Genomic DNA, 14,143 nt, shown 5'->3' on the forward strand with positions numbered 1-14,143 from the left:
GGCAGACTCAGAGCAGCGAGGCTGGGTGTTACTTTTCTAAAGCAAAGACAGAGAGGGAGAATAAAAGGGAGAATTAGACTGGTAAGATACATGTTAAGGCAAGGTGGCCGGTAGTCTATGAAGTCACCCAATAAATGCTATAAATACACACAGAGGGAAACTGGCTCCCTACTAGGCAACTCTAAAGCAAACCACAGGATATTTTTGAAGCTGCCATCCAAAAATACAAAGAAAAGTGTGACAAGCTTCCTCATAAACCAAAAATGGAACAGAAGAGCACTTCGTCCCTGCCGTGATTTAGCGCTCCAGTGGCAGATCCTCCTCCCACTGAAGCCTCCCTAAAAAAGAATTACCACTTTGCCAAGACTCTCGGGGAAGCTCAGAAATTCTTCTGTGGTCAGCAGCATCTTCATGCCTGGTTGAAAGGAAAAACAAGGAGTGATGTCTCAATACTTGGTGGAACTTCTGGCAAGGCTGCAGGTCGGATTCAGTGTGTCTCTGACTGTTTCGTGCTCCCCAGCAATGCGAAGCAGCTGTAAAGCTCTTGTAGTCAGCTGCTTCACCCAGAGTTACAGCTGCTTTGCATCACTAGACTGGTGCAAAGCAGCCAGAGCATGTCCGTGTTCTGCTTTTGTGTGTGGCTTTTTCAACAGGGCAATCCACCTAGCATGCACGCACCAGGGGACGTGTGCAGCGGTCTCGGGGGGATCTGGTGGAGGTGAATTAGAGCCCTGATGGTGCAATCAAGCCATTGCCTAATTGCAGGCTAGGCCTTTAACGATGGTGTGTTTTGTACAGAACTCCAATAAATTCTTCTCAATTCTTCTCCCCCGTTCTTTTTGAGCAGCGATACGCTTACGGCACGCACCACGCCGCCGGCTATTTATATCCCACCTCCGAAAACTTTTGCTCGTTCCCCCGTTTTTTTCCCCCATTTCCACGATTTTCCTTCGGCTCCCCGGGCCGTGCATTCCTGCCCAGCCCCAGCTGCCCCCTGCCCTCGGAGGGCTCCAGCGCTGCCGGCCCAGCCCGGGGCACGGCCGGGCAGGGCCACCCCGAGCTCCCCGGGGACAAGGAGCCCCCGCCCGCTGCGCGCTCCCCGAGGGATGCTGCGGAGCCGAGGGGCTTTCGGAGGTGTTTTATTTTATTTTATTTTATTTTGTCGTTGCTTTTTCCTTCCCCTTCTTTCTCCCAACCTGGCCAACTTTTTTTTTTTTTTTTTAACTTAACTTTTTTTTTTTCTTCTTCTGTACTTTTTTTTTTTTTTTTTTTTTTTTTTTTTTTTTTCCCCCTCGCAAAAGCCACGCCGTGGAAAGCCGGGGTGGCGGTGGCGGTGGTGGTGGTGGAGGAGGGAGAAACCCCTCCCCTTCCCCTCCCCCGTGGCTCCTTCCTCGGAAAAGCAGCACTTGGGGGGTTTCCTCCCCTTCCCCTCCGCGCCGCTCCCCGCGGCCGAGGAGGGCCCGGCGGGCTGCCGCCGGCCCGGGCCAGCCCCGGCAAGCCCCGGTAAGAGGGCGGACAGCGGCCCCTCGCCCATCTCGGGGGCCGGGGAGGCGAGGGGGGGCCGGGGGAGGGATGCGCGGCGCGGCGCGGCGGGGAGCGAGGCCGCCTCGGTTTCGCTTCGGGGCGGGGGAGCGGGGGCAGGGGCAGGGGCCGGGGCCGGGCCGGGCAGCGCCGCTGTCGCCCCGGCACTGAGCGCTCGCTCGCACCCGCGGCCCCTCCGGCAGCCCCGAGCGGAGCTCAGGAGGAGCCGAGGGCAAATCGGGCTCCGCTGCCTCCGAGCCGGCTCGTCGGGGAGCGCGTGTGAGTGTTTTTGGGGGGTTTCACGCTTTATTTGGGTTTTGGTACGCCTCGGGAGGGCAGGAGCTGGGGGTCTGGCTGCGGGAGAAAAGGGCTGAGCTGGGCTGGGGCTGCCCCGCTCCGGGTTTGGGGTGCCGGCGGCAGCCCCACAGGGAGCCATGTGGCTGGGCTCGGCTCGAGCCTGCCGCCCCTGTCGGCTCTCGGCACCGGGCGGTGGGGAGCTGGGTCCCGGTGCCGCTTCTCCTCCTCCGTGCAGCCCCGGAGGAGTGCTTCATCTTTGCTGGAAAAAGCGAGCTCTGAGGTTTATTTATTTATTTCCCTCCTCGCTTTAGTTTTAATTGAGTTTAGTGCAAGCGTGCGTGCTGTCCTGCTCTGTAGAAGCATGGAAACGAGATCTGAATGAGCCCGGGGGGTAACAGAAAGATGAGTTTAACATCCCTGAGTTCCTGCCCCCCCCCCCCCCAAACGTACATGAGAAGGATGGGGATGTGGCTTGACCATTGTTTTGGAAAGTTTGGGGTAAAGAGGAAAGTTTAGGGTAGCGAGCTGCTATTTAGAAGTACATGGTCCAGACGGCAGAGTTTGCTCTTTGCAGCACTCAGAGAGTGTAAATGAAAACTGCGGTCACATGTTGGCCATGCTTAATTCTGTTAAATGGGGTGGGATCAGAAATAGCTGCAGTTTCCCAGCGTATCGTCCTCTAATGGCTGGGCCCTCCGGAGGCTCTGCCTTCCTTCTCCAAACAATCGGGACTGCAGTTCAGATGCTGCGGACGTCAAATAGCCCATTGAGTCGCAGTGGGGTTATAGTCATGTGCTTAAAATTATGCACATGCACAGAAGTTTGTGGGACTGAGGCTCTATTATCACATAATGTTGGTCTTGGTTGAATCAAGTTAGGACGAGATGTGACCGGTTGCTGCAGATGAAGCCAAGCTTTGTTTCTGTGTTCCTGAGGGGTTCTGCTGGGTCTGACTCGCAGCTCGGCTGCTGAAGGACGGGGTCTTGTCCCCTCTGGAGCAGAAAGCTCTTGGGCACAAATCCGTGGGATTACTCGGATGCCAGCCTCCCACACTGGTTCCCATCTTCTCCCCAGCCAGACTTGGAGCTGGGCCTTTGTTATTTCTGCGCTGCTTGTTGTCTGTTGCACACCCTGGCTCGCTCGCTGCTGCGTGGTGGTTGTGGCGAGAGGCAGCACGAGGCTCTCCTTCCAGGTTGCACCGGCGGCCACAGGTAAACACTGTTGGGGTCCCAAAAAACAGGTGCAGAGGAGCTGCTGGGTTTGTGTCCCTGCCCCTGTTCGGAGAGGGCCAAGTTGGGTTTCCAGATGACAGCTTCAGACGTCGGCTGGTGCCTCTGTCCCTAATCCAGCTGGAATGTCTCTGAAGTTGGTGGCCGGTTTGCGCAAGGGCAGAGCTGGAGCCGTGTGGTGCCAATTCCTCGCTGCTGTCACCGATGCTGTGGTTGCACTGCTGAGGAAAAAAAGGGGGAGAATGTGCCTTTCGAGCTGGGTTTCTTCCCTGGTTTCTCTTTCTTTCCGTCCCTGCTGGGATTTCATTCTTTCCTTCTCCCTGGCCCTGCCACATGCGGGTTTTGCTTTCCTGGCTTCTCCTACCCTGTTCCTACCTTCCTCTGGTTGGCGAGAAATAGCTAGTGCTGGTGCTCAAACAGGACGTCGTTTGGGTCAGGCTGACACTGTGGTCACGTTAATAAAAGCTCTGGGGAGGCTGTGTGTTCCCGGGCCATTATCTGGTTGTGCTCGTGAGCCAGGAGAGGTGTATCTTAAATGAACGTGTGGGTGCTGCGAGAGCTGAGGCTGCCATCCTGGGGTGGTGTCTTTGTGTAGGGCAAGATATTAAGTGCCTATGCTGTTAGGAGGCATCATAGATTTGTTTAAAAGAAGGCAACTAAACGTTTGGCTAATTACACCCCTGATTACTTGTCACTAGAGGCAGAAGCTGAAGACGGTCATGGTATCAACTTTACCCTCTTCTTTCCTGCCAGTGCCCTTCACTAGTGCTCAGCCCTCTGTTTTGCATCATCTGTGCATGCCCTACAGCCTGCTGCCTCATCGAGGTATTCATTAGCTGAGCGTTTTGCTGAAACTGGTCTCACACCCTTTAAAAAAAAAAAAAGTTCAGCGGTGTGTGGTGCAACAGGATTTGGTGGCTTTGCGCTAGTGAGTGGTCAAAATGACTCGAGTAAAATTAATTTCCCCCCCGACCAAGTGCAAGATTTCAAGGTAAGATTTAGAAGTGAGAGGTGTTAGAAAGTCCTTTTTTTTATTTTATTTTTTTTAACCTCTGGGAATCTGTGTGCAGTACTTATTTAATAGTATATCAATATCAACTCAGTTTTAGTAAAACTGCTAAATACTGGTCTCTGTGTTGTCTTTGGAGCCTTTTGAGCTGCCCCCTTAGTTTCGTCCTCTTCAGTGGAGAAATGAAAAGGCCTGTGTGCACTTCACAGGAAATGAATGTCTGATACAAGCTTGCAGACTGCACATTTCCAAGAACTGCTCTCAAGGTATTTTGATAATGCACATTCTCTCGGCCTTCTCCCTTCCTGCTCCCCGTGCACTTTCTGTGCTGCTGCTTGTTCGCTAACACATGTGAAGTACGAGGGAGACGGCCAGCCCCTGCCGATCCCAAGCCTGCACGCAGGCTGCTCCAGCTTCACGTTGGCTCCCTCGGAGCGGTTGCTGGCGAAGTTGTGCTAAGCTGGCAGCCTTCAGCCGCTTTTGTCTGAGCAGGGAGGTTTTGTCTCCCCCATCCCCACCCCCTGCAAACACTGAAGAAAAATTTTGACTTCAGATGCTGACTTGGCTTACAGCCGCTGTGATCCTGCAGTTCACAAACTGCAGCAGCCCCACGGTTGAGTCCTTGCAGTGACTTTATAAACCCTTTTCACTTCAGTTTTGCATGACTAAGGGAAGTTTGCGCCTTTTGCTGGGCTCCCCTGATTTTTACGTCAAGTCTGATCAGTGAAGGGGGGGCTTAAAAAGGTGATGCTGAAAAAAATAAAGCCCTTTGCTGCTGGATTCCTCTGCTGAAGCCTGGAGTGGTGGGTGCTTTACAGAGGCAAGGCAGAGAAGTTTGAGAAAGAAGAGAAATGAGAGTCCTCAGATCAGCTCTCTCACTTTCCCCAGCAGCATTTTAATGTGTGTGTGATTGGAGTTTTTCCCTTTTATGAGTTTTAAAATTACTTACTTTTCAATCTCGGTTACCTTTGAACTTCCTCTCTTTTAGTTTTATGAAAGAGCACAAAAAGAGCGGCCTGGTTGTATGGCGTGTTCCTTTTGCACCCTCTGTACCTACCCGCTCCCTAAACTCAGCATCACATTTCTCCGGTCTCCATCTGAAAACTTGCCCGTGACTTCTCGTCACCCATCCTTAGGCCCATTCCTTTTGTTTCAGCTCTACCTGTTTTTATTTAAGGTGACTGGAGCTGATTGTGCCATCTCAGGTGGTGGCATTGCTGTCGCATTCCCACCTGCCTGTTTTTCAGCCTCATGCTTGTGTCTACTTCTTATTTACTAATTTCTGCCTCTGCGTGCTGAGCTGGAGCTTCCCTCAGTGAGCACTAGGTGCTGTTTTTTGTGAGTTGCCCCAGTTAATGCGTTGCTCCTGGAAATACAGACCCAGTTTATTCACTTGCGAGTCCTGGGGATGCTCGAGCTCCTGCCAAAGCCCTGCGTACAGCACACTGCATCCCTTTAATTTTAATTTTTCTGCCCTTTAATTTTAGTGTTACCCATCTCTTCTAATTACCACCCTCCACCTGTACAGGTTAAATAGTATTAAATGCTGGAGAATCTCCTCAGCAATCTGTGCAAGGAAAACAACAAAAAAAGGCATCTGCTTGCTTGCTTAGCTTCTCTGCAGTGTCCTCATCCCCACGTGCCGGTACCCCAGTGAGATGAGCGATTCCCCCAGAGGCTTTCAGGTTTTGATCAACTGAAAATGCCATTTGTTTTCTGGGTTTTCCTTTTGTTTTTCTTGGCTACCTGCTGTCCCACTTTCATGACAGCCATCCCAACGTAAATTCACTCCCCACCATCAGTAACGTATGTTCCTTTATGTCGGCTCTGCCAGGGTTAGCTTCTCGCCTTCTGAAGGACTGTGGAGGTTGTAGGGAGGTTTGGGCAGGCACCGGGGCTTCACTGGGTTTTTGGATGGTGTCTGGCCCATGGCAATGGCCCTTGTGAGGCTTCTACCTCTCTGAGGTGTCCTCCCCAGGCTGTCCTCACAGCCAGGCAGCCCCTGTTGCCCCTGCAGGTCAGCACGCTCTGACACTTTAAGCCTTCCTAAATAACCTCTCAAATGACTGAAGTATTTTTCTTTTTTTTTTCCACTTTTGACTCTCAGGACTCATTTCTTTATTTTGTGTATTGGAAATTCCCCATTATAAAACTTGGTGTTGTGGTGTGTTTGTGCTCCGTGACCCTCGCCCCTTCTTCTGAAAGTATAATCACTGATTCCTGGTCTGTCACATCAGCTAGAGCCAGGAGGTTTTAAGGCAAAGGGAGCATCCCTTCGCTGTACCTGTGTGCCCTGGTGTGTACGGGTTAAGCACCTACGACTTTTCTCTCAAATCCATGATACCGAGCCAGTTTTCCCTGCAGATGCTGCTCATTTCCTGGAGTTAGCCTCTTCCATGAATTCCTTTCCTGCTGAATGCGATGGGGCTGCGGTCATTGTGGGAACCACCAACAGCTGCTGTGTTTTTGGATGTACGTGTTCAGGCAGGGCACTGGAACAACCCAAACCAGTCCATTCAGCTGAGGAAGGTCAGAATGGGGGATGCAAACCCATGCCATTGACCCAGGTACGGAGAGAGGAGCTGCCACTGGTGGATGCTGGACTCCTGGCCTCCCTCCCAGCCCCTCTTTCCCTGTCCCTGTCACCTTCAGTGCTCTTCCAGAGCCCTCGTGCCTCCTGCTCTCCCTGCTCCCCCTCCTCATCTCTCCTCTCCCGGCTGCTCCCCATCTCCTCATTTTGGCACCCAGGCACCAAACAGCACTGCCAGGCTGACCAGAGGTGAGCAGCGACAGCTCCCTGTCTTTCAGCCTCAGCAGGAGAGCCCGAGCAGCAGCGATGAAGCTAGGCAGTAACCCGTAATGATTTCCTGTTTCTAACAATTTATATTTTTAAACTCTTTTCTGCAAGTTTCAGGGGGGAAAAATGCCTCAGGCTCCTGAACCTGAAGTCGGTAGTCCCATGTAAGCCAGCTGGTAGGGGTGGTTGTGTTACTTGCTACACAGCAGCAGCCTTACAGCTCAGGGAAGTGGTGCTGTTGCTCCGAAATGGCAGGATTACAGCTTCATGCAGCGCCAGGCCTGTGTGGAAAGGGCTGTTTCATTTGGAAGCAGTTGTTCTGGATTTGCAGAGTGGCTCAAAGGTGAGAGGAAAGGACCCTGAAGCAGGTTTTCTCTTCCAGCTTTTTTGATCAGGCTAGCAGAAGCAATAAGCTTTCCCTATAAACTGCCACCTTCATATTTTTTGAAGCATGTTATGTGGAAACCAAACGTGCTCGCAGACTTCCTTGCTTTGAAGAATACTGGGAGCACATCAAACTATCCTGTGGGTTTTCTTCTGGGTAAAAAAAAACCTTGTAGCCTGTATCAGCAAAATGATCACGTTAAAGCAGAAAGCACGTCACAGAAAAGTGCAGTAAGAAACGCAGCAACTAAAGGTGAGAGCCATGAGAAGGTGGAATTACTCGTGGGTTCTGAAGTGTGCTCTCCAGCACCAGAATTAAGAAGGGGGGTTGATAAGGACGGTCCTTTCGCAAGAGCTCTCGAAGCCGGTTCCCAAAACCCGCGTGCAGAGCTCTCCCCTACACCTCTTCTGCGTGGAAACAGGAAATGTCACAGCGTGTGCTGCTGCCTCGTGCAGGACAGCAAGCTGACAGGGTTGTTTTTTTTTTTTTATATTGCATCCTTGTTCAACGCTGGTCATGTAGGGAAACACGGTTTGGGTTTGGTACATGCACGCGTGTGTCACGTTTGTTTTTTTCCACATATTCCCTCGCGCCAGACGTGGTATCAGCCTCACACCAAGCTCTATTTATAGCCGTGGCAGAAAAGACAGCGGGATCTGCGGCGTCTCCTCAGCCTGCTGTGTGCTGGAGGAGCTGCCTGCGATCAACGCCAGCCCTATTCACGGGGCTGTGCCACGTTCCTCGCTGAAATGTGGTCCTCCGTGCTGGTCCTCTGTGCTCGTGGGCATGTGCTTGTCCCCGTGCTTCTCCCACCTGCCCCTTCCCCTCCATCGATAGATGGGGTGGGGGCCTGCAAGCAGGAGGTCTCTGCTCGGGCTCTGCTGCCTGAAGCAGGGATGCTGCTGCAAGGACCCGCTGGGTGTCCCTGTGAAAGCTTTTCTGAATTATCCCCGCTGCCTGCGGGCTGCAGGATTGATAACAGGGAGGTGCCGAGGCCAGACAGAGAGGGTAATGTAGTCACGGGGCAGAGCTGCAGTTCTGCTAGCTGCGAGTCAGCGTGCTTGTGGGGTGCGTGCCCAGCCTGGGCTTGGCTGGGGCGATGCGGAGAAGTGATGTTAACTGATGGAGCTTGGGTAAAAGTGGGGCCTTGAAGGGACTGCCTCTGAAAGGCATGCAGAAGGCTGGGTTTGTTTTTGCCACTTGCTGACAGATCCGCTGCCAGGCAGGTGGTTGCACAAGGGGTGCGCTGCTGCTCCACCAGGTCAGCAGGTTTGGGTTTCTATCCACGGGGTGAGAAGAAAAAGCCTGGATTGCTGGGGAAGCCGAGCAGAAGAGCAGGAGCCAGATTGGGCTGGTTGCTGTTCAGATAACTCCCCAGCAAACGACCACGTGCATGCTTTCAGATAAGGCAGTCTAAATGTTGTGCCTTGTGCTGAGTGCAAGCCTGAGTTTGCTGTTCCAAATCCTGAAGCGTATTCCTGTTGCCACCATCCCTTAACATCTGGTTTTTATGGTTCCTGCTTCCTGCAGATGATGGCAACGTTAAGGTCTTTGCATTTGTCCTTAGGGCATCTGTGAGCTGTGTGGAAGCTATTCAGGTCATGGCTTTGGGAGCAGCAATAACAACAGCGATCCCTTGCTATCTGAGTGCAGGCTTCCACAGCCTCACGGGCTGAGGAGGCTGAGGCAGACCAATCGCCTCCAGATTTGTCACGTTTCAGACCCACGTTACGGCCAGCTAACGGGCTCAGTCACCACTTTGGACATCTCTTTCTTCCCGAAGGATGGATCCGCGCTGGAGGAAAGCTCCGCAAAAGCAGCGAAGCGCTGCGTCGGCGCTCCCGACGTTGGACCGCTTCCAGGCCTGACCTCCAGCTGCTCACCCCTATGGATGGCAAATTGAGAGAGGTAAGCCCTTTGAGCGCCCTGAAGGCAGAGTGCCAGCACGGATCCTAACGTGTGTGAAGCCGCTGCTGAGCGTGCCAGCTATACCCAGCCCCAGGGCGCTCTCTCCCTGCACGACACCCGCTGCCTCGCCTGGGTAGGGAGCGTGGAGGAGATCGCGGTGCTCCGCGTCAAGAGCACTTGTTTTGAAAAGCTCTTGAGCTTGCATTAAAGCAGAAGGTCTGGGGAAACTTAGCCGGGCTTTCAATCAGCGGGACGCCGGCTTTTGGGGGATGTTGTGTTGGCTGTAAGCGCTGTTCTTGTGGTAGGGAGGCTGTAATGTTTGGGTGTGGGGTTTTTTTGGGGGCTTTTTAGCAGCGGGGGGAAAAAGCAAATCTGGGCTTGGCAAATCAGAAGCAGAACTAATTATGCACGTGTGTTTCATTATGCCCCAGGGTTGGCTTATCTCTACTCCAAAGAGTCCACCTAGCCTCCTTCACCTGGGAGGCCACATACACACCGTGCACGTTAACCCATTAGAAGTGAACCTTTAAGGTGACACCATGAAGTACTGCCAGAGGGCTAACTAATGCCACGCTGCCGGCCACCCAGCCATCTGTTGGAAATGGGTCACTGAAGCTAAACAAATTCACGCTGAGGACCTGACCCACATGTAGATCTCAGACCAAGTGAGCAAGCTGTGAGGGTGCTATTTTTGCATTTACTTTGAATTCGAAACGATGACACAGTCTCGGTTCTTAGTCAGCCAGACTTCTAGTAGCAGTGGATTTTTCTTAAAGGACTTGGGAGAGTGACTCAAGGTTGAAAACTGGGACAAACAGTTGTTGTTGTTGGGTGTTTTTTTTGTTGTTTTGTTTTGTCAAACAGCATCTGCAGCCTTAAACAAATTATCTATTTATTTGTTGTTTTTAAAGCTAGCCTGGAAATGCAAGACAGCTGCTTGCTTCTGTTTTCCTGTTTGGATTTGGTTTCCAACCTAGGCCCAGGAGATTGGCAAAACTTTAGGTTGGACCCAAGAGAGCTCGCAGTTCAGGAGGAGTGGTTGCTGGTGGGAGCGAGTCTCCCGGGTCCCATCGCAGCTGTAGCTGAAGCCCTGAAGGCCCTTAGTGGGAGTATGACCTTTTTTCCCCTGTAATAACTAATGTTGAAGGGCTCTACAGCTTCCTTACCCAGGGGGAGGAAAAGGAAAGGGACCGAGTTGCTGCAGCTTCTTGTGGTGTTGAGTTTTCGCTGGTGATAGATTGCCCTGAACGCTGCACGTGTCGCCTGTGTTTACTTGTGTGCAGCTCACTAAATCAGCTTCCCCCAAGATTTATCCTGACTTGCTGAACCGTCTGAGCAGCTTTCAACCGCTGCTTTTTTTTTTTTTTTTTAATGGAAAAGAAAAAACCCAGCTTGATTAACTCCTTCCTACCCCTCCCACCTTCCTCAGAGTGGAATTTCCCTCCCACGGCGACACGTCGCTAAAGGGCAGCATTCAGAGCAGCGCCAGGGATGTCGTGGCCTGCACCTCACAGGACCAGAAACGGTGTGTATGTGCCACCAGAGAGGCTTCCCGGTGTTTATGGCTCCCTGTCCTGACGGTGACATCATTGATACCACCGCCGAGTATTGCAAGAGATGTGAGGGGAGGTGCCTCCTCTCCAAAAATACCGTGCCAGAACAGCACGAGGAGAAGGCACCCCGTCCGGATGGCACGAGGCTTTTAAATAGCGGCTGAAAGGTGTGAGATAAGGGGAGCTGAGCCTAGCCCAGAGCTTTCCCTCGCGATCTTTCCCTTGGTGCTCCCCTGGGTCTGTGGCAGGGGGCTCAGGAGACAGGGCCGCAGGCTGCGTGTCGGCATCGGTCCTGCTCCCGGCACGGCAGCGCTGTCAGCGAGTGTGCCTGGGTTAATGGAGTGTGTCAGGGGGCTGAGGGCAGGGCTTGGCGGTGAGCTACTGACTTGTCAGGCCTGGGGAAGTGGTATGTAACAGCTCAGCTTCTCACACAGAATGAGCCTCTGGCTCGGGGCTGTGGTTTTTATGTTTATGCATATATATATATATATATATATATATTTATATGCGCACACACACACACACACATATATTTTTTTAATAATTGAAATGACTTGGATGGATGGCTGATGGCAACAGTGGGAGCAGGGATCTGCTTTTCTAAAGCCAGACAGCCTGGTGACAACACGAGGTGCAGATGGAGCGGGAGACGAGCAGGGCCGTGACAGCGAGGGAGGGAGGGCACTTGGCTGAAGGCAGCACAGGAGCAGAGGGTGGTGGCTGCGAGAGGGCAGCGGCGTCTGCGGGCTCTGGGAGATGTCCCTCCGGCACAGGCAGAAGCCACGGGCTGGAAGGCCCCGAGCAGAATCGTTCCTCGGAAATCAGCAGGGCCTGGTGTCAGCGTAAGTGGTCTCACTCGTGGCAGCCCCGAAGCTGATGGCGAAGCATTTCGTGCAGGGCGCTTGATCCGAGGGCTTTGCTTCCTCCTGGCATGCTGGATGGGAGTGTCCTGGGACAAGGGAGAAGTTCCTGGGGTTTGGTGGGAAGGGCTCGTTCCCATCTGCTGCTGTGTCTGGGTCCTGTGGTCTGTCTGTCCTTCTGTCAGAGGCGGCGTTGGGCAGGCAGGAAAGACACCTTCCCACTTCTCTCTGAGTGCCAAAGTGAAAGATACCCTCCTGCCTCGGGAATTTATTCCATTGTCATTTGGGGTCTCATTTCCTCTTGCCACTCTGAAAAGCCCCTAAACATCCAGCAGAGGGAAATCTCCAAGATCTGCTAGATTTGAGCCAACCTGTTAAAGGATGTACTGGGGAGCCCCTAGCTGTGAATCCTATAAACCCAGTGCAGCAAGGTGGGGCCTTGCTCTGGCTGGGGATCCTGCTGGAGCCCCTCCTGCTCTTATTTCCTTGGTTGTCCCTCCAGCTGCGGGTTAGTGGCACACCGTGGCTCCCTGCGGTGCTCCTTGGTGCTCTCGCTGCTGTCTTTCCTCCCCGTGAAGTCCCTGTCTCCACTTGCCCAGCGAGAGGGCGTGGAGGGTTGGCCTCACTCTGCTTCTCTCCCGCAGGCTGGACGCGAAGGAGGAAGGATGGTCACGGCAGCGTCTTCCCAGGATCCATGGGCTCTTTGAGAGATGATCAGAGGGAGGCCAGATGATCTGCACAACACGCACGCCACTGTTTCTCGTCCGCAAAGGCAGCATCGGAGCGTCCTCCCCAGCCCCGCGCCGCCCGGCTTGCCCGATCGCTTCCGGATGTTTCGCAGCTGCGAGTGGGAGGTCCTGGAGCGGTCCCTCAACATCCTCCAGGCCAGCGACTTCTACTGGGGCCCCCTGTCCGTGGGGGAGGCCCACGCCAAGCTCCAGCGGGAGCCCGTCGGCACCTACTTGGTGCGGGACAGCTCGCAGGGCAACTGCTTGTTCAGCCTGAGCGTGCGGATGCCCACGGGGCCCGTCAGCCTCCGCATCTCTTTCCAGGAGGGCTATTTCCGCCTGAAGAACTGGTTTTCAGACTGCGTGGTCCGGCTGCTGGAGCTGGTGGTGGCGGGGACCCGCAACAACCCCTTGCACTTTGATGAGATGGGGGGAACCCCCCTGGTCTTCTCGGAGCCCCTGTGCCGGAGCCGCCGAGCGGTGCCCACGCTTCGAGAACTGTGCCGCCGGCGCCTGCCTGCTGGCGCTGCTGCCACGGGGGACACCACAGGGACGTGCCCGCAGGAGGTGGTGGCGTCACCCCCGGGCAGGAGACGGGGGTCAGAGCAAAGTGTTGGCTCCAGTCCCTCCGCAGCTGGGGCTGGGAGATGATGGCGGGCGTGTGGGAGGCGAAGGGACGCGCCTGCCGCCTGGCCGTGCCGGCGGGGCCGGGGTAGCTGCTCGGAGAGGCAGGGGAGGGCAGGTGCCCCAACCCATTGGCCATAAGAGCTGTGTCCTCGAAGGTGCACAGCACGTGTGGCCTTCCCTGCAATGGCTGGGGTAAAGCCAGAGCAGGAGAGCAGCGGTTTCCACCCCCCGGGTCCTGCTCTTTGCTCCAGTCGTGCCTTATAAGCTTGAGAGCGGGGCAAGCTGCCTGTCCCCCCAGGTCAGCCCCGCTGCCCCAAAGTGCCTGAGCTAGTCTGTGCTAAGCATGTGCCCTCGTGCAGCGATATGGCTGGGACTGGTCCCACAGCGCTGCGGCCTGGGCACGGCCCCGTGCTGCCCGGAGAGCCACAAGGGCAGGAGTGCGCCCTGCTCCTCGCCGCACAAACAGACATCAGCACTTGCACCTGGGGAGAACTGCTGCAGCTCTTTACAGTACGTGCAGCTTCTCTGCCTTTTGCCTCGCTTTATTTGAACAGGTTTTTGGGAGTGCAGATGGGTTTATACTACGGGCAGTGCGTTCCAGCAGAGGCGGTCCCGGTCCAGAGAGCCTGGGCTGCTCTGCGAGGGTGAGAACAGATCAATCCTGTGCCCTTCCTTACGCTCATCTGATAGTATGCTGCTGCCATCTATGGACTGTACAAAGATGTTTTGGTTTTGTCTCAAAAAAAAATGGCAAAGAATTTTTATACAACTTTTTAAATGTTAATAAACATGTTTTTGTACTTCTTTTTAAAAGCTAATGAATACATAACAGTATTTTCATTCCCTTGCAGCATTGGAGACACGGGTAGTTTAGTGCAGAGATACATGGTAATCAAACAAACTGAACGAGTGAGTTTCTTACCAAGACCAAAAGCAGTACATAAATGAATGGTCTTAGGTGGGAACAATAAACTTAGTTCACCTTACAGTGCAATAAATAAAGAATTTTATAAACATAACTCACTTCCTGAATAGACGGAGATAAGGCTTTCAGAAGTATTATTTGTATTATTTAAAAATTCTACTGAGTGTTTGAAGAAAGCACAGCATTGATGAGCTGTGACTGATGAGGGTGGCTACAAATGAGAGGGATAGAAAAGGGCTTAAATAGGCCTAAGAAAAAACAGTGTTGTGGTTCTTTTCAAGGGTGCAGGTGGGTATGATGTCCT

The 14,143-nt window shown here is 53.5% G+C and overlaps 1 protein-coding gene across 5 annotated transcripts; it reads left to right on the forward strand.

Moving 5' to 3' along the window:
* Positions 1–1,376: 1,376 nt before the first annotated feature.
* Positions 1,377–13,727, forward strand: LOC311429398 (suppressor of cytokine signaling 1-like). 5 transcript variants are annotated; one of them, XM_084505677.1, is made up of 3 exons: positions 1,377–1,503; positions 9,022–9,146; positions 12,204–13,727. In XM_084505677.1, exon 3 carries the CDS (start codon positions 12,270–12,272, stop codon positions 12,936–12,938), a length of 669 nt encoding a protein of 222 aa, XP_084361803.1. In that variant the 5' UTR covers positions 1,377–1,503; positions 9,022–9,146; positions 12,204–12,269; the 3' UTR covers positions 12,939–13,727. The 5 variants fall into 5 exon arrangements, with proteins under 5 accessions (XP_084361803.1, XP_084361805.1, XP_084361806.1 ...); XM_084505679.1 differs by having other exon boundaries at positions 1,451–1,503; positions 8,806–9,146; XM_084505680.1 differs by lacking the exon at positions 1,377–1,503 and adding an exon at positions 1,671–1,800.
* The last annotated feature ends 416 nt before the right edge of the window (positions 13,728–14,143 follow it).

Source organism: Aythya ferina, assembly GCF_964211825.1.
Source record: "Aythya ferina genome assembly, chromosome: 1".
Classification (NCBI taxonomy): domain Eukaryota; kingdom Metazoa; phylum Chordata; class Aves; order Anseriformes; family Anatidae; genus Aythya; species Aythya ferina.